The 27,262-nt window shown below is 48.1% G+C and overlaps 1 protein-coding gene, 1 non-coding gene and 1 pseudogene across 5 annotated transcripts; 1 reads left to right on the top strand and 2 right to left on the bottom strand.

The window, feature by feature from the left end:
- Positions 1-3,965: 3,965 nt before the first annotated feature.
- Positions 3,966-4,123, bottom strand: LOC129694169 (U2 spliceosomal RNA; annotated as a pseudogene).
- A 177-nt stretch (positions 4,124-4,300) lies between these two features.
- LOC129694168 (U1 spliceosomal RNA) lies at positions 4,301-4,464 on the bottom strand. The gene has a single exon (XR_008722974.1). It is a non-coding gene; the product is annotated as a U1 spliceosomal RNA (small nuclear RNA).
- A 4,911-nt stretch (positions 4,465-9,375) lies between these two features.
- Positions 9,376-27,254, top strand: LOC129694167 (deleted in malignant brain tumors 1 protein-like). 4 transcript variants are annotated; one of them, XM_055630885.1, is made up of 4 exons: positions 13,733-13,902; positions 15,729-21,947; positions 24,409-24,723; positions 26,400-27,254. In XM_055630885.1, the coding sequence occupies exons 2-4, from the start codon at positions 21,833-21,835 to the stop codon at positions 26,807-26,809; spliced, it is 840 nt and encodes a 279-aa protein (XP_055486860.1). In that variant the 5' UTR covers positions 13,733-13,902; positions 15,729-21,832; the 3' UTR covers positions 26,810-27,254. The 4 variants fall into 4 exon arrangements, 3 of the variants coding, with proteins under 3 accessions (XP_055486860.1, XP_055486861.1, XP_055486858.1); XM_055630886.1 differs by lacking the exon at positions 13,733-13,902 and adding an exon at positions 14,422-15,073 and having other exon boundaries at positions 21,915-21,947; XM_055630883.1 differs by lacking the exon at positions 13,733-13,902 and having other exon boundaries at positions 15,441-21,947.
- Positions 27,255-27,262: the final 8 nt, after the last annotated feature.

Genomic DNA, 27,262 nt, shown 5'->3' with positions numbered 1-27,262 from the left:
ACCTCCCATTTCTCTGTAAAAAGAAAAAGGACTGTAAAAAAACCGACCACAGTGCAAAATCGTATTCACATTGATTCCTAGAATGAGCAGAGGTGAGAATGGGTCAGGCAAATCTGTATTCACCCGAGTTTAAACGTATGAAAGGAGATCTCTTGATGCACAAAATATCAACATGAGACTTCCTTCTGACTCTGACTACTATGGATAAACTTTAAACCATAATCAAACATGGAACATTACAGGTCGCAGATGCTGATCAATCTGCGGACCGACCTTGGATCCGAGCAGAAGACGGCGACATCGTCCATGTACAGGGAGGTCTTTACTTGAATGCCTCCACTGCCTGGCAATGTCACTCCTCTTATGCTCGCATCCTTCCTGATGGACTCGGCAAAAGGTTCAATACAGCAGACAAACAAGACAGGAGAGAGAGGGCAACCCTGCCTGACTCCAGACCTTACAGGGAAACTGTGATTCCCACCCATTGATTTGGACTGCACTACTGATATTGGTGTAGAGCAGTTTGATCCAATTTCGGATTCCCTCCCCAAACCCCATTTTAGAGAGCACGTCCCTCATGTACGTGTGCGATATCCTGTCGCAGGCCTTCTCCTGGTCCAAGCTGACTAGGCAGGCATCCACCCGTCTGTCCTGCACGTAGGCAATGGTATCTCTCAGCAGCGCTAGGCTGTCTGAGATTTTCCTGCCAGGTACAGCACAGGTTTAGTCCGGGTGGATTACCCGTCCCAAAGCAGACTTGACCCGGTTGGCGATGGCCTTAGACAGGATCTTGTAATCTACATTCAACAATGTTATGGGTCTCCAATTCTTTATATCCTTCCTCTCCCCCTTCTGCTTGTAGATTAGGGTAATGCTGCCTTTCCTCATGGAGTCTGACATGCTGCCTGCTAGAAGCATGTCGTTGTACACTTCCAGCAGGTCCGGGCCCACCCAGTCCCACAGAGCCGAGTACAACTCAGCCGGTAAGCCATCGCTTCCGGGAGTTTTACTCGAGTCAAAGGAGCGGATGGAGCCAGTCAGCTCCTCTAGGGTCAGTGGTTGGTCCAGACTCTCCCGCTTGCTGTCCTCCAAGACCTCCGTGATAGAGGACAGGAAGTTCTGGGAGGCGGTGCTGTCTGTGGCCTTTCTGTCATACAATTCCGTGTAAAAGGATTTGCAGACCCTCAGCATGTCTGTCTGCGAGGATGCTACCGAGCCGTCCTCCTCCCTAAGGCTGTTGATCACAGAGCTCCCCCTGTGAACCTTATGGAAGAAGAAACGTGAGCACGTCTCATCCTGCTCCACATGGCGGACCCTAGATCGGAAGATGATCTTGGAGGATTCAGAGGTAAAGAGCCGAGCTTGCCGGTCCTTCACCTCTCTAAGTTCCTCCCTCACATCCACCCCCCTCGACTGCAGAAGGAGCAGTTGTTGCAAATCTGTCTGGAGTTGACACAATTCCCTCTGACTCTGTCTTGCTTTCTGAACCCCTTTGGCTATGAAGAACCTCTTAATGTTCTCCTTGGTTGCTTCCCACCAGAGTGTCGGGGAGTCAAAGAGGGGCCTCACCGTTCTCCAACATGCGTAGTCCCTCTTTAGCTCCTCAACGTTCTCTGGGGTCAACAGCTTCACGTTTAACTTCCATGTCCCTCTGCCTGCCTTCCGGTCCTCCTGTAGGTGACAGGAAGCCTGAAGGAGGCAGTGGTCAGAGAAGAACACCGGCGTGAGGTCGGTGTGTCTCACCGTGACGGCCTTCGTGGTGAAGACGAAGTCTATCCGGGATCGGGCTGAACCGTCCGATCTCGACCAGGTGAACCGCGGCTGTGACCCGCCTGCAGGGTCGCTGAAGGCGTCGTGCAGCTTTGCGTCTTTTACCGTTTCCATCAGGAACTTGGACGTGATGTCCAGTCTGTTGTCGGCACTGCCGGATCGTCCAGCCGCATCAATGATGCAGTTGAAGTCACCGGCCAGAACGAGCTGCCGGGACGTGGCCAACAGCACTGGGAGCTGCTGGAGAACGGCCAGCCGCTCGCTCCGCACGGGTGGGGCATACACATTTATCAGCCGGAGCGGAGAACCACGGTACATAACATCCACCACGAGGAGACGCCCCGCAACCACCTCCCTGACCTCAGTGATGGCGAAGTTCCCTCCCCGCAGCAAGATCCCCAGGCCGGAAGCACGACAGTCATTGCCCCCCGACCACACCGACAGTCCGTGGGGCCACCATCGCGACCACCTCCGATAGCAGCGGAGGTGTGGCAACCCGCACTCTTGCAGAAAAGTCACATCTGCCTTGACCTTGGCCAGGTACTGTAAGGCATTAACACATCGCGCAGTGCTCTTCACACTGCGCACGTTTAAGGATGCCAGTTTCAGCTCCATTAGAGTCACTGACCACTTTCCTGTTTCCTCATGCCCACCGCTTCAGCGAATTGGCGCATCTGTCCTGGGTTCAGGTACCCGCCCTCCTCAACGAGTTGGGTTTCCTGTGTCGTAACCAGAGGTGTCGTTGGGGGGGGGCTGCTCGTTTTACCCCCTTCTGGGTGCGCCGCTTCCCCCGTCTCTCGTGGTTGGGGCACGGTGACTAACTTACTGCTCCCGGTTGCCCGGAGCTGGGGCCCATCGGCCGCTACAAAGCTCCCAGTTGCCTGGAGCTGGGGCCCATTGGCCTCTACAATGCTCCCGGTTTCCCGGAGCTGGGGCCCAACGGCCACTGCACTGCTCCCGATGCCCTGGAGCTTGGCCCCACCGACTGATGCGATGATCCCGGTCTCCAGGGCCTGGGGCCCATTGGCCGCTGCACTGCTCCCGGTTGCCCGGAGCTGGAGCCCCTCGACCGCTGCTCTGCTCCCGATGTCCTGGGGCTGGGACCCCTCGACCGCTGCTCTGCTCTCGATCTCCTGGTGCAGGTGAACAATCGGCATGGACCTTCTCCTTTCCTCCCCGGTTTTCTTCTTGTGGGGTTTCCCGGTTGCCTCATCCTCCGACGACGAGGAGAGGTTGCTGCCTTCTGTCAGGGAGAGAGACCATTTTTTGGGGGTTTTTTTGCGCTTGCCAACCCCTTCTGGCCTCTGCTCCTTGTGACCCTTCTGGTGTTTTCCATGCCTCACCATCGTCCAATTCTGCTCTCCTCCCTCCTCCTCCTCCATTGACTCTCCCTCCTGGGCTTGGTGCTGGTGTTCTTCTGGCACTTGAGGGCTCGAGGTGGTTGGGCTGTCCTCATCCCTATTTCCCCTTTCTGCTGGGGGCTTGGCAGTGGTAGTGGGTGTCTCACCTGCCCTGGGGGTGCTGGAAACCGCCCCTCTTGTTGCCTGTGCATATGAGCAGGCTCTTTTTGGGCAGGCCCTGTAAAGGTGGCCTCCCTCCCCACACAGGTTGCAGTTCTTGTTGGCCTGGCAGTCTTTGGTCTCGTGGCCCTCCGTTTTACAGTTTTTGCAGACCACTGCAGTGCATTGGGCCACCACATGCCCAGGTTTGTTGCATTTTCTGCATAGTCTGGGCTGCCCCACGTAACTCAGGTAGCCTCTGTTCCCTCCAATTGCGAAAACCGAGGGAGGGTGGAGGAGAGCTCCTTCCTTGTCCATCCTCAGCTTTACTTTTACCTGCCTCTTGCTTGTCCAAATCCCATGCAGGTCCTTCACGTCCATGCAGTTCCCTGCTCCGTCGACGTAGCGAGCAAGGAAGGTGAGGACATCCACTACGGGCACATGTGGGTTGAACATGTGCACCGTGATCGTCCTTTCTTTTTGGTTTGGGAGGGTGAAGAGCGGCTGTACCTTTAGTAAGGACATCGGAGCTTCGTTCCCCTTCTGCAGATCTTTCATAAACTTTTGCCATCCCGTCGGAAGTACAAAGGTGACATCAAAATATCCATTACCCGGGAAGTCCTGGAGGCAGTAGATATTGCGGATACCCTGTCCTCTCGCTCCAATTGCAGCTGCCATTGCTACGATTTTTACACCGCAATCTGCAGCTCTTGTCCGTAATGGATCGCCAGGACTGCTCTTAGAAGAACAGATAGCTCTTGCACTGTTCTAATAAGAACAGATGATCTCTTTTACTACAAAATTGATAAGAACAGATACTACACTTGATCTTAGCCAAAAGGCCGAGAAGTGGAGCAAGAAAGCGGAGCAAGATGGCGGGGGCTGGTTGCTAAAATGGGTCATAAATCGCCCATGAACGCACTTCACTTTTGCGTGAGAGAAACCCATCTTGCTCCGCCATAGGATCTTTGCTTCCCACCTTGGAGATTTGTGTGCATAAAAGCATATTATTCTGTTTTTAGTTTTATAATCAGGGGAGAGCGCGAACGCAGTCCCCCACTACCACAAATTTTGCAGTCGAGTATCCCGCATTTGGGGACATCGCAGGCGTCAGCACACCCGAAGTGCAATGGGATAGCCTCGTCCTGGGAGAACCTCCTTTTTGATCAAGGTGTCTCCCCTGCCAGGTAAGTATGCTAGAAACTCGTCGCTCACACACTCCCAACCACTGCCATTACACCTTAATGTCATGGCGAGGTACAATTTGATTATCTTTTTTATTGTTTTATTATTACAGCCTGTCTAGACGACGAGCGATTTCAATATATTTCATTTTGTCCTTCATGTCGTTTGCATACTTTCATGCTTATTATTCGCTCTTCTTATTTGCATATTTTCCTTAAAAGGAAGCAGCGCTTGCCGAGCGCTAACCTGTAATTACTAGACCTCGCCGCTGGGTGTCAGGTTGCTACAGACAGCTTTTCATTCACCAACGTGGCTGCGATTCTGTGACCCTGTGTCTGTGACAATCACCAACCTGATTGAGATTCTTGAAGAGGTGACCAAGGGGACTGATGAAGGCAGATTAGTTTAGAGATACAGCGTGGAAACAGGTCCCTCGGCCCACTGAGAACGCGCCGAACAATGATCACCACTGCACATGAGCCCTATCCTACACATTATCCTACACATTATCCTACACACTATCCTACACACTATCCTACACACTATCCTACACACTATCCTACACACTATCCTACACACTATCCTACACACTATCCTACACACTATCCTACACACTATCCTACACATTATCCTACACATTATCCTACACTATCCTACACACTATCCTACACATTATCCTACACATTATCCTACACACTATCCTACACACTATCCTACACACTATCCTACACACTATCCTACACACTATCCTACACACTATCCTACACACTATCCTACACACTATCCTACACACTATCCTACACACTATCCTACACACTATCCTACACACTATCCTACACACTATCCTACACACTATCCTACACACTATCCTACACATTATCCTACACACTATCCTACACACTATCCTACACACTATCCTACACACTATCCTACACACTATCCTACACACTATCCTACACACTATCCTACACACTATCCTACACACTATCCTACACACTATCCTACACACTATCCTACACACTATCCTACACACTATCCTACACACTATCCTACACACTATCCTACACACTATCCTACACACTATCCTACACACTATCCTACACACTATCCTACACACTATCCTACACACTATCCTACACACCTACACACTATCCTACACACTATCCTACACACTATCCTACACACTATCCTACACACTATCCTACACACTATCCTACACACTATCCTACACATTATCCTACACACTATCCTACACACTATCCTACACACTATCCTACACACTATCCTACACACTATCCTACACACTATCCTACACACTATCCTACACACTATCCTACACACTATCCTACACACTATCCACTATCCTACACACTATCCTCACTATCCTACACACTATCCTATACACTAGATAGATAGATAGATAGCCTTTTATTGTCCAACATTATCCATTGCCCCCTGCTGTTGTACAGCAGTGCCGCCTGCTGGTGCACGGTGATATTACAGACCATGTTCTGCAGGACTGCCTGTTGGCCACTATGTGGCGCTGCCCAGCCGTCCCCTCCTGTATCACTGTGCTAAGCTGCCACCTTCAGGTGAGGCAGAGGTTCACCTGCACCTCCTCCAGCCTCATCTACTGTATCCGCTGTTCAAGATGTGGACTCTTATACATGGGCGAGACCAAACGCAGACTGGGCGATCGCTTTGCAGAACACCTTCGCTCAGCCCGCCTGAACCAACCTGATCTCCAGGTTGCTAAACACTTTAATTCTCCTTCCCATTCTCACACTGACCTTTCTGTCCTAGGTCTCCTCCATTGTCAGAGTGAGGCTAAACGCAAATTGGAGGAACAGCATCTCATATTTCGCTTGGGCAGCTTACAGCCCAGTGGTATGAATATTGATAAGTGATACATAGATCAGCTTAGGTTTGATATTCAGATGGTTACACAAAAAGGCTGGAGAAACTCAGCGGGTGCAGCAGCATCTATGGAGCGAAGGAAATAGGCAACGTTTCGGGCCGAAACCCTTCTTCAGACTGATCGGGGGCGGGGGTGGGTGGGGACAAGAAAGGGAAAAGGAGGAGTAGCCAGAAGGCTGGAGGATGGGAGGAGACAGCAGGGGAGCTGAGGAAGGGGAGGAGACAGCAAGGACTAACAAAATTGGGAGAATTCGATGTTCATGCCCCCGGGGTGCAGACTCCCCAAACGGAATATGAGGTGCTGTTCCTCCAATTTCCGGTGCTGCTCGCTGTGGCCATGGAGGAGACCCAGGACAGAGAGGTCAGAGGCGGAGTGGGAGGGGGAGTTGAAGTGCTGAGCCACCGGGAGGTCAGCTTGGTTATTGCGGACTGAGCGGAGGTGTGTTCGGCGAAACGATCGCCCAACCTCCGCTTGGTCTCACCGATATAGATCTGCTGACATCTAGAGCAGCGGACGCAATAGATGAGGTTGGAAGAGATGCAGGTAAACCTCTGTCGGACCTGGAATGATTGCTTGGGTCCTTGAACGGAGTCGAGGGGGGAGGTAAAGGGACAAGTGTTGCATCTCTTGCGGTTGCAAGGGAAAGTGCCCGGGGAGGGGGTGGACCGAGAGGGAAGGGAAGAATGGACAAGGGAGTTATGGAGGGAGCGGTCTTTGCGGAAGGCAGATATGGGGGGAGATGGGAAGATGTGGCGAGTAGTGGGGTCACGTTGGAGGTGGCGAAACTGACGGAGGATTATTTTTTGTATGTGACGGCTGGTGGGGTGAAAGGTGAGGACTAGGGGGACTCGGCCCTTGTTGCGAGTGCGGGGATGGGGAGAGAGAGCAGTGTTGCGGGGTATGGAAGAGACCCTGGTGCGGGCCTCATTTATGGTGGAGGAGGGGAACCCCCGTTCCCTGAATAGTGAGGACATTTCAGATGTCCTGGTGTGGAACGCCTCATCCGTGGAGCAGATGCGGCGTAGACGGAGGAATTGGGAGTAGGGGATGGAGTCCTTACAGGAAGCAGGGTGGGAAGAAGTGTAGTCCAGATAGCCATGGGAGTCAGTGGGTTTATAGTGGATGTCGGTTAGAAGTCTATCACCTGCAATGGAGATAGTGAGGTCAAGGAATGGTAGGGAAGTGTCGGAAATGGTCCAGGTGTATTTGAGTGCCGGATGGAAATTAGTGGTGAAGTGGATGAAGTCAGTCAGTTGTGTGCGGGTGCAGGAGGTGGCACCAAAGCAGTCGTCGATGTAGCGGAGGTAGAGGTTGGGGATGGGGCCCTGGTATGTATTGAACAAGGATTGCTCGACGTAACCTACAAATAGGCAGGCATAGCTGGGGCCCATGCGTGTGCCCATAGCTACGCCTTGTATTTGGAGGAAGTGGGAGGAGTCGAACGTGAAGTTATTGAGGGTAAGGACCAGCTCCGCTAGGCGGAGGAGAGTGTCAGTGGCTGGGTATGGGTTGCTTCTCTGGTCGAGGAAGAACCGGAGGGCTGTGAGACCATCGTGGTGGGGGATGGAGGTGTATAGTGATTGGACGTCCATGGTGAAGATGAGGGGGTGAGGGCCTAGAGAATTGAATGCGCGGAGACGACGGAGAGTGTCTGAGGTGTCTTGAACATAGGTAGGGAGGGATTTAACCAAGGGTGATAGGATGGAGTCAAGGTATTTGGAAATGAGTTCGGTGGGGCACGAACAGGCGGAGACAATGGGTCTTCCGGGACAATCAGGTTTGTGGATTTTAGGGAGAAGGTAGAATCGGGCTGTGCGGGGCTGGGGAACGATGAGGTTGGAGGCTCGGTCGGGTAGGGCATTGGAGTGGATGAAGTTGGTGATGGTGCTGGAGATGGTGGCCTGGTGCTCGTCAGTGGGGTCATGGTCCAGGGGTAAGTAGGAGGAGGTGTCCGATAGTTGGCGCGTGGCCTCAGCTTTGTAGAGATCGGCGCGCCAGACTACCACGGCACCTCCCTTGTCAGCGGGTTTGATAACCAAATCTGGGTTGTTGCGGAGTGAGTCGATGGCAGAACGTTCATGTGGTGAGAGATTGGAGTGAGACAGGGGAGTGGAGAAGTTGAGGCGGTTGATGTCGCGACGGCAGTTATTGATAAAAAGTTCTAAAGCCGGAAATTGGCCACGAGGGGGGTTCCACGAGGAGGGGGTGCGTTGGAGACGGGAAAAGGGGTCATCAGTGGGGGGCGAGGACTCCTTCCCATGGAAGTACGCTGTGAGGCGGAGGCGACGGTAGAAGCGCTCCAAGTCGTGGTGGGCGCGGAATTCATTGAGGTGGGGACGGAGGGGGACAAAGGTAAGACCTCTGTTGAGGACAGACCGTTCGGTGTTGGAGAGGGGGAGGTCGGGGGGGATGGTGAGCACCCAGCAGGGATGGAGGTTGGGGCCGGAGGAGGGCAGGTGGGTGGACTGGGGACGAGGCGATGTGTGGTGGGGGGGTGGTGGGTGGTCAGGGGGTGGGGGGTGAGAGGGCTGTGGTGTGGGTGGGGGAGAGAGCAGGGCCACACAGTTAGAGGGGGTGGGGGGAGACTCAGTCGAACTGCCACTGAGGTAGACCAGGCTGGGTCGACTGGCATTAGGACCCAGTGGAGTCAAACCCAGGAGAGTGGGAGTGGGCAGCGTGAAGGCTTCAGGCCCAGTGGAGAGTCCAAGCTCCAGGTGAGGCGACGGAGGTGGAACAAAGGCCAGTGATAAGAACGGAAGGTGTGAGACAGGTTGGGAGAGGTGTAGAGTATAGAGCCAGAAGGAGGAAAGTAGAGAGATGGGAGTGGGGGGGAGTGAAGAGGGGGACAGTGGTGGATGGAGTGTGGGGGGAGTGTGGCGGAATAAGTGGGAGACCAGGTGAGGCACTGAGGAGGGAAGCAGCGGAGAAGAGAGGATGGTGGGGGGGGGGGGGGGGGTCAAGTAGTCACCTAAAGATGAAAAACTAGTAAAAGGGGCGATGTTATCGAGATGTGTAAGATCATGAGGGGAATATATAGGGTCAGTCAGATGTGTAGGAGGGAGGAGGGATCACAGAGGGTGTGCAGTAAAATAGAGTGCTGCAAAACTCTCATTGGAGAGAGGAGAAGAACTTCTTCAAAGCAGGAAAAGCTTGAGGAGATTTTGCTGTGGAGCAGACAAAATGTGTTGGGAGGAACAGCAGATGTTGGTTTAAATCAAAGAAACTGGAGTAACTCAGCAGGTCAGGCAGCATCTCTGGAGAAAAAGAATTGGTGACATTTTGGGTCAAGACCATTCTACAGACCAAAGCATTTTGAATTAAGGTTCTGGAATAGAACTTGGATCTAAAATCTTCTAGATCAAAGCACAGTGTACTGTGGAAATACGTACAGCATTTATCTCTAAATGTTTGGTATATTTTGATAAATCAGAGGATATGACAATTTAGAGATAAGCCCAGTAAACACCACTATGCCAGGTGTTTCCTGCCAGCTCAACATGCAGCAGGTTTTACACAGACTTGCTGTGCCTCTGCAGAATGTGGCCAGTACATTTTACATACAGGCTTTAAAATATGAAGGGCAATGTTCAGCGTTACCATCTCACCAGACCTTTCCTAATTGTGTGTAGGGTACATAGGTTATTGCTGATGCATGCAAAAATTATCATTTCTGCAAGAGGATGTGTTATTAGAATTCATAACTTAAAATCTGCTGCAAATATCCAGCAAAATGCCACAACTACCCACAAAGGGCAATCATGGGTTTTGTTTTGAAGACATTTGGGCCCCAGATCTGAGAAAGGGTGTGCTGGCTCTGGAGAGGGTCCAGAGGAGGTTTACAAGAATGATTCCAGGAATGAGTGGCTTTGCATATTATGTGCATTTGATAGCACTGGGCCTCAACTCGCAGGAGTTTAGGGATTTTAGAAGGTTTGCGAGGGGGGGGGGGGGAACTCATTGCAGTTTCCAGAATAATGAAAGGCATAGATAGAGTGGATGTTCCCACTGGTGGGAGAGTCTAGGACCAGAGGTCATAGCATCAGAATTAAAAGTCGCTGTTTTAGAAAGAAGGTGAGGAGGAAGTTTAGTCAGAGGGCAGTTAATCTGTGGAACTCATCGCCTCAGTGGATTGTCCAAAGGTCATCCTGATGCATGTCTTGCCTCCTAACACAGTCCTTTACAAGCTGTACCTGGGCACAATATCTACAGGTATAATCGTCAGGGTCTCCAGCAGTTGTCCAACCTTCCTACATCCTGATTGAGGAGCATTGAACCAATTTACCTGCCACCACCGCTGCATTCACCCAAGAAAGAAAAAATCAATCACAAGACTCACACACAAGCGCAGAATTTACATTATCCACTAATCACCTTGACCCTCCCCCACACACAGCACCTGACCCACCCCATGCCCCCATCCCCCTAGCATCTGAAACACCACCCTTCCCATTAATGCACAATCTTTTATCTAGAGTAGGGAAATCAATAACCAGATGACAAAGGTTTAAGGTGACAGGGAAAAATTCATTTGAAATCCAAGGGACAACTTTTTACACAGAGAATGGTGGGGTTTCTGGTCCGAGCTGCCAGATGAGGTATAGTAGCTGTGGCTGGCACTATAACAGCATTTAAAAGACACATGGAGAGATACATGAAAGGAAAGGTTTAGAACCATATGGGTCAAATGTGTGCAAATTAGACTTCCTCAGATGGGGCAATTTGGTGAGCATGGACAATTGGGGCTGTCGAGCCTGTTTCCGTGCTGTATGACTCTATGACAGATGGATAACTTGCCCCATGTGATGCTGCGAAACAAGATGAGAGTGCAAGATATTAGAGGGAAGATACCTGCATGGATAGCAGGTTGGCTGAACGGCTGAAGGACAAGAGTGGGGAAAAGGGACTTTTTGTGATGGGCTACTGGTGACTTGTGGTGTTCTGTTGGGGTCGGGGTTGAGGCCGCTGATCTTCACATAGTTTATCAATGATTCGGATGAGGAAATTGATGGATATTTGGCCGTTTGCAGATGATACAAAGTTAGGTGGAGGAGTAGCTAATGTAGAGGAAGCAGGGAGTCTGCAGAAGGACAGGTTGGAAGAGGTGGAATATGGAATACGGTGAAGCAAAGTGTACAGTCATGCACTTTGATAGTTGGACTAAAGGCATAGACTATTTTGTAAATAGGGAGAGGATTCAGAAATCTAAGGTGCAAAGGGGCTTGTTACTGCTGGTGGAGTGGTCCCAAAAGATTAATTTGCAAGTTAAATCAGTAGTAAGGAAGGCAAATGTCATGTTAGCAATCATTTTGAGAGGACTAGAATATAAAAGCACGGATGCAATGCTGAGGCTTTATAGGATGCCCAATCAGACTGCATTTGGAGTTTTGTGAACAGTTTTGGTCCACATATCTGAGTAGGGATTGGCTAGCATTGGAGAGAGTCCAGATGAGATTGATGAGAATGATCCCAAGGAGGTTAACGTATGAGGAGCATGTGAGGGCTTTGGGCCTGTACTCGTGTGTGTTTAGAAGGATGAGTAGGAATCTCATTGAAACCTACTAAATAATGAAACCACCATACAGCGTGGATGCTGAGAGGATGTTTCCAGTAGTGGGAAAATCTAGGACCACAGGGACCATTGGAATAAAAGGACATCATGTTACAATGATGAGGAGGATAGCAAAATGATTTGAGTATAGGAGCAGGGAGGTTCTCCTGCAGTTGTACAGGGTCTTGGTGAGACCACACCTGGAGTATTGCGTACAGTTTTGGTCTCCTAATCTGAGGAAGGACATTCTTTCCATAGAGGGAGTACAGAGAAGATTCACCAGACTGATTCCTGGGATGTCAGGACTTTCATATGAAGAAAGACTGGATAGACTCCGTTTGTACTCGCTAGAATTTAGAAGATTGAGGGGGATCTTACAGAAACTTACAAAATTCTTAAGGGGTTGGACAGGCTAGATGCAGGAAGATTGTTGGAAAGGGGGAGATGCAGCGAGACCTGGGTGTCATGGTACACCAGTCATTGAAGGTAGGCATGCAGGTGCAGCAGGCAGTAAAGAAAGCGAATGGTATGTTAGCTTTTATTGCAAAAGGATTTGAGTATAGGAGCAGGAAGGTTCTACTGCAGTTGTACAGGGTCTTGGTGAGACCACACCTGGAGTATTGCATACAGTTTTGGTCTCCAAATCTGAGGAAGGACATTATTGCCATAGAGGGAGTGCAGAGACGGTTCACCAGACTGATTCCTGGGATGTCAGGACTGTCTTATGAAGAAAGACTGGATAGACTTGATTTATACTCTCTAGAATTTAGGAGATTGAGAGGGGACCTTATAGAAACTTACAAAATTCTTAAGGGGTTGGACAGGCTAGATGCAGGAAGATTGTTCCCGATGTTAGGGAAGTCCAGGACAAGGGGTCACAGCTTAAGGATAAGGGGGAAATCCTTTAAAACCGAGATGAGAAGAACTTTTTTCACACAGAGAGTGTGAATATCTGGAACTCTCTGCTACAGAGGGTAGTTGAGGCCAGTTCATTGGCTATATTTAAGAGGGAGTTAGATGTGGCCCTTGTGGCTAAGGGGATCAGGGGGTATGGAGAGAAGGCAGGTACGGGATACTGAGTTGGATGATCAGCCATGATCATATTGAATGGCGGTGCAGGCTCGAAGGGCCGAATGGCCTACTCCTGCACCTAATTTCTATGTTTCTAGGTTTCTATGTTCCCGATGTTGGGGAAGTCCAGAACAAGTGGTCACAGTTTAAGGATGAGGGGGACCGAGATGAGAAAAACATTTTTCACACAGAGAGTGGAGAATCTATGGAATTCTCTGCCACAGAATGTAGTTGAGGCCAGTGCATTCGCTATATTTAAGAGGGAGTTAGATGTGGCCCTTGTGGTTAAAGGTATGGAGAGAAGGCAGGTACAGGATACTGAGTTGAATGATCAGCCATGATCACATTGAATGGCGGTGCAGGCTCGAAGGGCCGAATGGCCTACTCCTGCACCTATTTTCTATGTTTCTATGTTTCTATTATTTTGCCAGAGGTTAGTTTATTTGTGGAATTCATTGCCACAGACGACTGTGGAAGCCAAGGCATTGGGTATTTGTAAAGCAGAGATTGAAAGGTTATTAATTATCAAGGAAGACAAATGTGAGGAAGAAGGTGGGAGAATGGGATTCAGAGGGAAAGATCAACCATGAATGAATTGTGGAATAGAATCGATGGGCCAAATGGCCTTATTCTGCTCCTATGACATGAACATAAAAACATTAGAGCATGAAATATGTCTGTTCTGTTCTGCATTGGAGACTGTGATACAGGGCACAACAAAAATGAATTAAATGTGCATTCAGCATGGTGTGGTATTTTCAGGTGGCTGCTGAGAGTGCGGGTGGGCTGGGTGCTCTGAACTGTTTGCAAATTGCCAAAGCACCTGGTGGAGGAATGATGGAAATGAGAAGAGCACCCACATGGTCTGGATCACACTGTGGACACTGGGATCAACCATCTCCTCTCTGACGGTAAGCTTCTTTAACTATATGCTTCTTGGATGCAGGTATCAGCTCGGTGACTCGTTTCCATTTCAAATTCAATAGATAACAGACAATAGGTGCAGGAGTAGGCCATTCGGCCCTTTGAGCTAGCACCGCCACTCACTGTGATCATGGCTGATCCTCCACAATCAATACCCTGTTCCTGCCTTCTTGCTATATACCTTGACACTGCTATCTTTCAGAGCTCTATCTAACTCTCTCTTGAAAGCATCCAGGGAATTGGCCTACACTGCCTTCTGAGGCAGAGAATTCCACAGATTCACAACTCTCTGGGTGAAAAGGTTTCCCTCATCTCTAATCTAAATAGTCTACCCTTATTCTTAAACTGAGGCCCCTGGTTCTGGACTACCCCAACATCGGGAACATGTTTCCTGACTCTAGCGTGTCCAAACCCTGAATAATCTTATATGTTTCAATAAGATCCCCTCTTATCCTTCTAAATTCCAGAGTATACAACCCCAGTCGCTCCATTCTACCAACGTATGACAGTCTGCCATCCACTTTCTTCACTGCCTGCTGTACCTGCATGCTTACTTCAGTGACTGATGAACATGGACCCCAAGATCCCGTTGTGCTTCCCCTTTTCCCAACTTGACAACATTCAGGTAATAATCTGCCTTCCTGTTTTGCCACCTAAGTGGATAACCTCACATTTATCCACATTAAACTGCATCTGCCATGCATCTGCCCACTCACCCAACCTAACCAAGTCACCGTGCAATCTCATAGCATCCTCCTCACAGTTCACACCCCCACCCAGCTTTGTGTCATCTGCAAGTGTGTTAAAGTTACTTTTAATCCCTTCATTGGTTTCTCAAGAGAAGGCGAAAGAAAGAAAATGGATGGGACAAACCCATTAATGGGCAGGTTCATTCTCATTGGTGCATTCGAGCAGACTGCAGTTCACGCCTTACTTCGTTCAAAATCTATTGGTTGTTTGGAGCAAAACATCATTTACTGTGAAAACAGTTATCAAAGAATCAACTCTCAGATACGTTAGTGTGTCAGAAGATCTTGGAGAGACCATTCTATGTCCGTAGTGGGTGTTCAGTTGAAGTCCTGGTGTCATCGCTGCAATTGGCCGCTGGGAGAATGCTGCGGTCCTTCTTGACTTTGGTTGTATTGCAGATTTGGAACTGTGAGTTCATTGAGAATGTTGAAAGTATTCGGTGATCAATTAACATGATATTTATTATTATACTCTATATTCCCGTATCTTTATAGCTACATAATTGAACGTTGTGGTGTATGGACTGTGGATAGATGAAAATATTTATTCTCTGAATGGAGACACAAGGGCCCGCAGATGCTGCTTTACGAACAAAGACACAATTTGCTGGAATAACACAGCGGGTCAGGCAGCGTCTCTGGAGAACTTGGATAGATGACATTTTGGGTTGGGACCCTTCTTCACACTGTTGCTGCCTGATCCACAGAGTCACTCCAGCACTTTGTGGCTTATGTTGTGATGAAAAAATAGTGATCTATTAAATTGATGATAAAGTTCTGCCACGTGTGAAATTTCCACCTGTCCAGATCAGGGGTTTGTGTGTTTTTATAATGAGAGCACAGGAGCAGAGATGAGAAAATATGTTCATTTACTTCAAATTTTTGACGGGAGAAGTGGTCTATTCAAATGTGGCAATTATGTTTATAAATAATTCATTATTTTCTAATATTTTCTAACTGAGCCATTTGGTAATTAGTTGCTGACTTCTGTCGGAACAGTGTGTGTTTGGATAATGTTGCCAAGATTAACATATTTAACGTCCCATTCCGATTTTGTCAAACAGATTTAAACGTGAAATTTCACCCACGGGAATGTTCTTCAGTCACAGATCAGTCCACCCGCAAGACTCGGGTCTTGTGTACTGCAATTCAGAAAGAGATTATTAATCTGAATTGATCAGAGGTATCGGGCGGTCACTGTTGGTACAGAGTACATCGGAGTCCGGAGAGTATAAACTCCTTGAGGTGAACAACAGCATCCAAAGCTGCAGCTGTTGCTGACTGAAGCCGCACACACATTCTTGTCGCTGATAGTGATCAGTTGCAGCTTCTTTTATCCCCCATATAGAAACATAGAAACATTGAAAATAGGTGCAGGAGGAGGCCATTCGGCCATTCGGCCATTCATTGTGATCATGGCTGATCGTCCCCTATCAATAACCCGTGCCGGTCTTCTCCCCATATCCCTTGACTCCACTAGCCCCTAGAGCTCTATCTAACTCTCTCTTCAATCCACCCAGTGACTTGTCCTCCACTGCCCTCTGTGGCAGGGAATTCCATAAATATCATAGAGTGAGCGGAGCAAATTTATGAATTGCAGTTAGTATCATGTTGTGGGAAATGTTTTATTAATTTTACAACAGTAGAAGGCATACATCGGCAGAATGAACACTGCTAAAATTAACATTCATTTTGTCATTGATCTTAATCACTCACTAGGAAGGATATTGACACCGACATTTCCACACAGCGGTAGAGTTTAATTTGCCTACAGTTATCTTCAAATGTGTGACATTATATATTAAACTGAGTTTTCACTTTGCTCCTATGTGTGTGCGGCGATAAGCAGCAACGCATTTTGCTCGGGGCATTTTTGCATTCTCCATTCTGTTTATGTGGAGAATCGCAATTTGTGAGATGTTGCAAATTCACTTCTTCGATTCAGCTTGAAAGTTTAGTGCAGATTTCCGTGATAAAATTCAGCTTGATGTTTAATCTCATTCATGTACCTCGTGTTAAATGCTCAATGAGAGAGAGACACAGACAGACAGACAGAGAGAGAGAGAGAGGGAGATGGAGAGAGACGTGTAAACAGAACCTTCGGCGGGGCAGCAGCTGCTGAGGAAAGTATAATAGTCCACGTTGGGACTGATGGACAGAATTTGTGGAAAGAACAGCAGAGAACAAATCACCGTTGTTTCTCTTTCCACGGGTACTGAGTGTTTCAGAGTGTTACCTCTGTTTTGAAGATTTCTCCCATTTGCTGCTTTCCAGATAAATTCAGGCACATATTCAGCTGTTGTTTCTCAATCCCCGTCCACCTCATTGACGCTTCTATTTAGTGCCACGTTCAGTCGATCGTATAGTTTCTCAATGTTCACGGTTTTGGTTAAGGTTTATGTTATAAACTCCATCAAAGGGAAATGCACATTGCCTGATCGAGTAGACTTTCGGCAATCTTTACATCTCCTTTCTTTTGAAATCGATTCGCCTATATTGAATTTTCTGCAGAATATTCAGTTGCGTTTGATGAAATACCGATACGTTTTTCAGTTGCTTCCACTTGCTCCACGTCCTGCATTTTCTATTAACAGCTAACTTCAGTTTGTCTCTGTTTGATATGTCGATCAGAAAATATGTTTCTCCGAATGGAGACACGAGGGCCTGCAGATGCTGGTTTACAAAAAAACTCAATTTGTTGGAATAACACATCGTGTCAGGCAGCATCTCTGGAGAACATGGATAGGTGACGTTTCAAACCGGCCCCCTTCTTCAAACTGATGCTGCCTGACCCGCTGGGTTACTGCAGCCCTTTATGTCTGTATCTCTAAATGTTGTGATGAATACATAGTGATCTATTAAAGTGATGAAAAATGTCTTCCACGTGTGAATTTTCCACCTGTCCAGATCAGGGCTTTGGGTGTTTTGTAATGAGGGCACAGGAGCAGAGTGGATTAAAACAATAGGCTCATTCACCTTGACAACGGCTGAATGGAATATTGAAATGTGTTATTTGCTTTCTATAATTAATTAGTTATTTTCTAATGTTTGCTATTTGAGTCCTTGTTTAACAGTCGCACAATTCCGTCGGAATAGGCTACATATTTGGATAATGTCGCCAAGATTAACACATTTAACGTCCCATTCAGATTTTTGAAAACAGATTTAAACGTGATATTTCATCCACGGGAATTTTCTTCAGTCACAGATCAGTCCACCCGCAAGACTCGGGTCTTGTGTACTGCAATTCAGAAATAGATTATTAATCTGAATTGATCAGAGGTATAGGGCGGTCACTGTTGGGGCAGAGTACATCGGAGTCCGGAGAGTATAAACTCCTTGAGGTGAACAACAGCATCCAAAGCTGCAGCTGTTGCTGACTGAAGCCGCACACACATTCCTGTCGCTGATAGTGATCAGTTGCAGGTATTTTTTATCCACCATGTCACACAGTGACCTGAACATATTTATAAAATATAGTTAGTATCCTGTTGTTGGAAAGGTTTTATTAATTTTCTATCATTAAAGGTCATCCTGATGTAGAATGAACACTGTTAAAATCAGCATTAATCTTGTCATTGAACACTCACTTCGATGGATATTGACGCTGACATTTCCACACAGGGTCAATGATCTTCAAATGCGTCACATTATATATTAACGGAGTTTTCAGTTTGGCACTATGCGTGTCCGGCTATTAGTAGCAACACATTTATTTCTCGGGGCATTTGTACATTCTCCATTCTGTTTTGGTGGAGAATCGCAGTTAGAGAGATGTTGCAATTTTATTTAAATTGCTTTTCACTTGTTCTATGTTGGTTAAAGGTTCAGTGCAGATTTCCATCACAAATTTCGCCTTGATATTTTATCTCCTACATATACCTCGTGTTAAATACACAATGAGACAGTGAGACGCACAAACAGAACCTTCGGCGGGGCCGCAGCTTCTGAGGAAAGTAAAACAGTCCACGTTGGGACTGATGTACAGAACTCACCTCTGTTTTCTCTCTGTTGAGAGTTTCAGAGTTTTACTTCTTTGTTTTGAAGATTTATCTCATTTGATGCTTTATAGATAAATTCAGGCACATATTCCGCTGTTGTTTCTCCATTCCCGTCCACCTCATTATACAAATCAGAAAACAAAAGCAGGACATATTCATCCGTGAATTATCGGCAGAAATTGGGCGCTGGCTAAATCAAACACCAACTTTTCTTCTGATTTTGTCGTTAAGATAACATCACGTCATTGAATATTGTTGGAGCCTGTGTAATTGACACCACGTTGGCATCTAAGTAAATGTGTAGGAAGGAACTGCAGATTCTGGTTTAAACAAACAACATGGAAAGACCCATTGACCACCGAGTCTCAGGCGAGCAGCAAACATCCAATTGCATCATTAATCCTGTTTTATATTTCCCGTTCTCATCAATTCCCCGAAGATACTGCCACTCATGCACATGAGGGAATATTTACAGCGGGTAAATGCCCGTTTTTGGAATGTAGGACAAAAACAGAACGCGCGGGGGAAACCCACACAGGCACTAGGAGAACGTGCAAAATCCACACTGACAGCACCCGAGGTCGGCATTGAACTCGGGTCTATGACGCTGCCTGCAGTGGCTCTACTGGTTGGAAGGAGCACGTTATCGGTATCCTCTATTTAATTTTACTACCGCTGCTTCCACCCAGTTGTAGCGATCTCGGTTCATTCCTTACCACCGGTGCTGTATAACACGCTATTACACTTGCATCTTCCCTGTGACTGTGCGCGTTTGCCCGGGTGCTCGCGTTTCTTCGCGCATCCCAATGATTTGTTGCTACGTAGTTTAATTACCTACTGTAAATTATCTTGAGTAGAATGGTCAAACGGATGAAAGAAGGGTTGATGGGCCCGAATGAAGGGAAATAAGGAGAGGGTAAATTAAATCAACGAGACTGTTGTACAGTGCTTGGTATGGAGCCGATGGGCTGAATGGTCTCCTTCTTGTCCTTAGAAGTTTAGAATGGGAACTGTGTTTTATACATGATGTGTAATGGTACTGCTTCCGTGTGCATTAAATACTTGCATAATCGTAATACACGTCTGAGAAAATATGATCCTAATGATTCCCAAATCGTCAGATACGATTGTGCTGTTTATATTATTATTACTTCGTGAGATATAACACTAAATTAATGAGCCTATTGTGCATGCGATCAATTGTCCACTGCATTGTCCACGGGCCGAGTTTGTGCAATCGGTGAAAGGCATAGAATTGAATAACATTATCTAGATTCACAAATTGTAACGCGGGTTTGAAACTGTGAACGTAAATAGACTTTCCCCACTTCTTGAAAATCGGTTAAAGGAAAATGGCAACTGGCGAGACAGTATCTGTTCCTGGAGCCAAGTGGATAACAGCACTCAGGTGTGGGAGCAAGTCGTGCCCAGTTATTGCTGGACAACGCAGGGCACAAACGAACCAACGTGTAACGTTGGAATATCATTCAAGCATTCTCCACAAGCAAATCTGAAAATAAATAGAGTCATAGAGTCGTAAATATTAGCATCGCCGCACCTGTATTAAGATACTGGAAAGTAGTATAGAAATCGGGGGCAGAATATCTTCAGTAGTGTGGGATCAGGTCATATGTCCATCATGTGGTAGACGCTGTTGAACAAAGAAAAAATATCCTGCAAATGCATCGGAGGGAATATCATCGTAAATGTTGTTGGAGGGGAAATGAAGGAGTGGCTGTCCGCAGACAATTAAAATGATGGAGTTTGGCACACGGGTCAGTTCACTTTGTATCGCCCGTGGAAAGTAAAATTGAAATGAGAATCTGAACTCGTGACAGTGTGAACCTCACAGACAGGAGCTATTTCAAGAGTGGGGTTTTTTTTTAAACTGTCATATGCACCGAAAACTGAAAAAAATGAAAACTTTTTTTTAGGGGAATAAGGATTGGGTTGATCACTGTGAATTGCATTATAAAATTTCCCATGCGAAATATCAGAGTGGCAACACAATGTATTTTCAATCCTACGTAAAATGTGCCCGAACCTGATAGTTCACCAGAGGCGATAGGAGAGTTGTCGTGGCCCGACGGCCCACTTTCCATGTATATTGTTCCCTGTCGTTCTAAAGGGTCACCCTGGTGTAGGAAGGATGCCATTAAGATGGAAATAATGCAGTGAAGATTTACGAGAACGTTTCCAGCACTTAAGGACCCGAGCTGTAGAGAGAGATTGGGCAAGCTAGGACTTTATTCCTTGGAGCGCAGGAGACCAAGGGGCGATGGAGGCGCATATAATCACGAGAGGGATTAATAAGGTGAATGGCACAGAGTATTTTAAACCAGGATAGGAGAAATTAAAATAACAGAGGCTAAAGGTTTAAGGGGTCACAGTTTAAGGATAAGGGGGAAATCTTTTAGGACCGAGATGAGGAAAACCTTTTTCACACAGAGAGTGGTGAATCTCTGGAATTCTCTGCCGCAGAAGGTAGTTGAGGCCAGTTCATTGGCTATATTTAAGGGGGAGTTAGATGTGGCCCTTGTGGCTAAAGGGATCAGGGGGTATAGAGTGAAGGCAGGAACAGGATACTGAGTTGGATGATCAGCCATGATCATATTGAATGGCGGTGCAGGCTCGAAGGGCCGAATGGCCTACTCCTGCGCCTATTTTCTATGTTTCTATGTTTCTAAGATGAGACGGGAAAGGATCCAGAGGGGCGTTTTTTCCAGACACAGGGTGGTGGGTATATGGAACAAGCTGCCAGGGGAGGCAGCTGGGGCAGGTATTTAAGGTACTTACTGCGTTTAAAATTCAGTGATCAGGTACAAGCATTCGAACGTTTTAGAGAGACATGGGCCAAACGTGGGCAAATGGAACTTGCTTAGATGGGATAATCTGGCCGTCATGGACCAAATTTACCACATCGGTAAATTGTATCCAGATCTCTGTAGATCTAACAATACATGTCATTACAAAAGAGACAGGATACGATTTTTTTGACTGCTGATACTCATTTACAGTAACTTTTAGATGTTACTTTTTTAAAGATGCTTTATTAAAGCAGGTGGGAAGGTGAAACAATTCTCTGTAGCGGTTCGGAACGCTGCCTCTCAGGTTACTATCGGGACTTTTTCCGGTGATGGTTTCATTAATGAGATGCCCACCTCCCCATGGACCCATTCGCTCCAACATCCCAACCCCATCACTCCACCCGTCACACAGTCAAATCTCATTCTTTATTTCTCATTTCAGGCCGCCCCGGGGATTGTCAGGCGGACCCTTCAGGTAACCTCGCTTAACTTTCACTGCGTTAAGAGTGCGGCTACTGAGACTGATTGTTACTGAAGACCTTTAATGCTACTTGCGAGGTGACTGCCGTCTACAGACGGAGAGATGATCAGTAATGTCCCTGAAGCGCGCAGTGTGGGGAGTCGACTCTGCTGACATGGTTCCCGGTCCCAAGCGTGTTCCCACTGCTCATCCCACTGTGGAGTCCCAGTCCGGATCTTTCACCTTTGGCGTCCAATTCCAGGAATGCCTTCACACCTCTAACACGTTTGGGTTCCATTGCCCGTCACATGAGCTTTGAGTACAGCGGGGCACTGACCCGCGCAGCTCATCAGCCGCTCTCCCGAGAATGAAAACGAACCTGCAGTTGAACTTGGAGACACAAGGAACTGTAGATGCTGGTTTATAATAAAAAATCACAGTGCTGGTGTAACTGGGTTGGACAGGCAGCATCTCAAAAGAACATGGGTGGGTGTCCGCTGAGTTACTCCAGCACTCTGTGTCCGCAGCTCACCCTGCCTGCTCGGGCGCCGCTTTCATCCCAAGAATGACCGGGTGATCCCGGTTCTCCCGACGGTTACCAGCAAAGATCTTATAGCGGAGCAAGATAGGCTACTCCTGCTAAATACAATGGGCTGACGTGTAGTACGCTACGGAGCGGATCCTGGGCATTTTTCCCCGCCCATTTTAGTAACCGGAGCCTACCTGACCCGACCCGACTCGCAGTGTAATCAATGAACAGTTTGTGTGTGTGATATAGGGTTAGATTCATCATTCTGTCAGTTCATACTTCTTGCTAGAATAAAATTTGACTCTGGTAATTGTCTTTTTTAATATATTTCAAATCATTTCTTTTTAAATGGCTCACAAGCAGTGTTTGAGTTGATTTTGTAGTAACCGGAACCGACCCGACTCGCAGGGTAATTGACATTGCGGGGGAAGTTTTTGTGCGTGATATAGGGTTAGATTCATAATTCTGTTAGTTCATAATTCTGTTAATTCTTGTTAAAGAATAAAATGTTTATAAACACACATACATGAATGTGATATAAATGTATATAATCATATAACACACACAATTATATTTCTTCTGATCCAATGATGAACTTTATTTCAGACTAGACAAGGGACATTAAATAAGAAACATTGTAAACCTCCCCGCAACTTCACACACACACTAGGCCTTATCCCCGGGCCCCACACTCCCTCTCCCTCTCCCCGGGCCCCACACTCCCTCTCCCCGGGCCCCACCGGGCCGCGTACTCCCCCTCTCCCCGGGCCCCACACTCCCTCTCCCCGGGCCCCACACCCCTCTCCCTCGGGCCCCCCCCTCTCCCCCCCCGGCCCCCCTCTCTCCTCCCCCGGCCCCCACTCCCTCTCCCTCTCCCCGGCCCCCCACTCCTCCCTCTCCCCGGGCCCCACCCCCCCCCCCCTCCCCCCCCCCCACCCCCCCTCTCCCCGGGCCCCACCCCCCCTCTCCCCCCCCCCCCCCCCCCCCCTCCCCGCCCCCCACACTCCCCCCCCCCCGGCCCCCCCCTCCCTCTCCCCGGGCCCCAACCCCCCTCTCCCCTGGCCCCACACTCCCTCTCCCCGGGCCCCACACTCCCTCTCCCCGGGCCCTCCCCCTCACTCCTCTCCCGGGCCCCACACTCCCCCTCCCCCCCCCCTCCCTCTCCCGGGCCCCACCCCCCCCCTCTCTCCCCGGGCCCCACACCCCTCTCCCCCTCCCTCCCCGGGCCCCCCCCCCTCCCTCTCCCTCTCCCCCGGGCCCACACCCCTCTCCCTCCCCCCGGCCCCACACCCCCCTCTCCCCGGGGGCCCACTCTCCCTCTCCCCGGGCCCCACACCCCCCCTCTCCCCGGGCCCCGGCCCACACTCCTCTCCCCTCCCCGGCCCCACACTCCCTCTCCCCCGGGCCCCACACTCCTCCCTCCCTCTCCCCGGCCCCACACACCCCCGGGCCCCACCCCCCCTCTCCCTCCCCCCGGGCCCCATCCCCCCCTCTCCCTCTCCCCGGGCCCCCCCACTCTCCCTCTCCCCGGGCCCCACACTAAAATGGGCCCCACTCCCCCCTCTCCCCTCTCCGGGGCCCCCACCCTCCTCCTGGGGCCGGGGACTCACGTTTGCGGGCCCTCCCCTGGGCCCAAGCCCCACATACCTCATCATTGCCCGGGCCCCCCACACCCGCCTACGTTCGTGAAGAGTGAACAAGATTGCGGGGGCTGGTTGCTAAAATGGGTCATATAATCGCCCATGACATCGGCCCATGAACGAACATTCGGGGTCTGCCGCCCATCTTGTTGATCAGATCTTTGGTTACCAACTTCCATGTGACACTGTTGACTTTGAATGGTTGGAGCTAGGGGTGGCTGGGAGCGCGGTGTGCGGGGCGCCGACTGACCCGCGGCTCAAACCGGCGGCAACGTTTGTTCTTCTATTTTCTGATTTTTGTTTTCAGAAAGCGTGAAGTTGAGGCTGGTGAACGGGGGCAGTCCATGCGCCGGGAGAGTGGAGGTTCACTACAAGGGGAACTGGGGGACTGTGGATGATGGCGGCTGGGACCTGCAGGACGCGGCGGTGGTGTGTCGGGAGCTGGGCTGCGGCGCCGCGGTGAAAGCCCCGGGCGGATCTCACTTTGGACCGGGGTCCGGACCCATTGTGACGTATGATGTTGAATGCAGCGGGAACGAGACCGCTCTACGGGAGTGTAAATCATATCCATGGGGGCACTATCCCTTTCCACACTCCCGGGATGCCGGCGTTATCTGCGAAGGTAAACATCAGCTTTTTCTCTCTTTGATCCACAGTTTGGTGATTTCCGGGATGCCCTGGATGTAAATGACTCGGACTGACCGCCCGCGGCGAGTGGTGTGAAATTAAATCCAGTGTCTGTCCGTTTTATTCCTGTCCAATTGGAATCAAATTTCGCTTCTGGATCTCACATTCTGGTTTGAATGAAACAAACACAACCGGGAGCATTAAATACTCTCACCCGGTACAATGACGGGGACAAGAAACAAGCGGCTGGAGGAACTGAGTTGGTGAGAGAGGAATAGGGGGGTTGCACGTCGGGTCATCGGGTCAAAGGGCGCGACGCATGGAGCAGCTGCACTGTTAACACACGATACGCGCACTTTCTTACCTGTTAAAAACCGCCGAAATTGTCAATTTTTGGGCTGTAAATAATTGTGGAAATCGGGGTAACCGTGAGAGACATTTATCCTACTTCAGAATTCCAAAAGTGAAGAGAAATGATGGTAGAGAGAAGCGAGAGCTGAAGGGACAACAACAGATAAAGTGGTTGGCGAACATTGGCCGTGTAGATATCAAGATTGAAAATATTGGGAATTATCGTGTTTGCTCACTGCATTTCATCAACAGTGAGGCATTATTTGTGTTTTTTCTTGATTCCTTTGGTGTCTAAAAAGTTTCAGAAGTGATAAATCTGGCTGTAAAATTTTAAAATCGCCCATGGATCTCAAATGGGGTTTACATGCAAAAATAAAACGTTTCTGAAGGTAAATTTATCATTAAATTAATCGCAAACCATGCGTAGGTATTGAATTACATTTTACTCAGATGCAAGCCAAGGAATGGCATAATTGTTAGCTATTAATTGGACATAATCAACCTCAGCAAATTGACAATATCTTTGAAAGGGAGTGGGTGTTGAAGCTGTCGGGACATTTTATTATTTGCTAAAATATACATCTCAATAGCATAATGATAGAAAACTTACTTTTCCACACACCACCCGTATGTCTGGAGATTTTTTTATGATAAATCTGCAGAATTCATTGCCACAGACGGCTGTGGAGGCCAAGTCAATGGATACATTTAATTGTAATTGTCTTATAATTGTAAGGCGGGGATTGACAGATTCTTGTTTAATAGGGGTTATGAGGAGAAAGGGGTTGAGAGGGGAAGCTAGACCAGCCACGATTTAACGGTGAAGCAGACGTGGGCCGAATGGTATATGGTTCTTTTTTCCACAGTTTGTACTTGGAATTTGTTTAATGGGACAGGAGCAGACAGATACACTGGGTCAGTTAGCACAGTCTTGCCTGTGGAGTTTGTCAAGTTCTGCAGGACGGAATGTTCTATAAATAATAATTATATTCGACATAGGATTAGGTTTAGGTTTATCATTGTGACGTTACTGAGGTGAAGTGAAAAGCTTTGTTTTGCATGCTATGCAAACAGATCAGATACACAACGCATATTTATAATCAAATACAATATATAGTGTAAAGAGGAAGTTACAGAGAGCAGAATATAGTACTCAGCATGTTAGCGCATCGTGATAGAGGAAGGAGGAGAAGGGGAGCACAGATATCATTAGTAAGGGACTGGTTTCAACGTCAGATTTGTGCTGAACTTTCAGGGATGTTTTTGTAAATTTACTTCATAATTGTGGCTTTCATGACTATCTTTTATATTTTTTCTCAGATCACAGAGGGCCAAGATTGGTATCCAAAGATGATCAGTGCTCGGGAAGACTGGAAGTGCAGTATGGTGAAACCTGGGGAACCGTGTGTGACCTGGCCTGGGATATGGATGATGCCAATGTGGTGTGCAGTCAGCTTCATTGTGGAGTCGCCGTGTCTGTTCCGACAGGGGCTTATTTTGGAAAGGGAACTGGCATTGTACGGAGCGATGTATTTGAATGTAAGGGTAATGAGACAAGCCTGTGGGACTGTCCGCGTTCTTTAGGAACTCTTCATTGCAACCACACGAGCGATGTCAGTGTGATCTGTTCTGGTGAGTGCCAGCTTTGGAAACTAATTATTAATAAACACTCATTATACTTGGAAGATAGAGATGAGATCTCGCCATTTACTTTTATCAAATGGTTATAAAATGCTGGAATATAATTGACCAGTGCACGACTTTGATGTGATATTGGCAAACGTTTTAATCGGCTAAAACAATTTGAATAATTTCCTATAGTCCAACATTATTGATGGTTTACAATGTGGAGTTCAGAAGGAGGAAATTAACAATATATTTAGATGGTGATATCCATGCGATGCAACAGCGATTGTCCAATGAATCCCAATCAAAAAGACGGCAGAAAAATGCATGACATTTAAAAGTAAATTTATCCCATGATTTACATTTTTTGTTAGGAATGATTTTGTTGTCATATGATCCTATTATAAATGGGGAACCAATTAGTGCATTAGAAAATAGCGCAGTGAACGATTACTTCCCATCAGCATTTACAATAATGTACAAGGAAATAACATCCTGATCACTGAGAGTGAAGAACATCCCTGTGTAATCAGAGACCGTATCACGGCAAGATGAAG

Source organism: Leucoraja erinacea, unplaced genomic scaffold (assembly GCF_028641065.1).
Source record: "Leucoraja erinacea ecotype New England unplaced genomic scaffold, Leri_hhj_1 Leri_563S, whole genome shotgun sequence".
Taxonomy (NCBI): Eukaryota; Metazoa; Chordata; class Chondrichthyes; order Rajiformes; family Rajidae; genus Leucoraja; species Leucoraja erinaceus.
Note: the sequence above shows the minus strand (reverse complement) of the source record. Positions and strands in the feature narration are given on the sequence as shown.

Excerpts from the sequence above, each read along its gene's own strand:
- LOC129694167 (XM_055630885.1), top strand. The coding sequence starts at position 21,833 with ATGGACCCATTCGCTCCAACATCCCAACCCCATCACTCCACCCGTCAC. Across the intron at positions 21,948-24,408 it reads TTGTCAGGCGGACCCTTCAG|AAAGCGTGAAGTTGAGGCTG; the intron begins GTAACCTCGCTT and ends TTTTGTTTTCAG. Across the intron at positions 24,724-26,399 it reads TGCCGGCGTTATCTGCGAAG|ATCACAGAGGGCCAAGATTG; the intron begins GTAAACATCAGC and ends ATTTTTTCTCAG.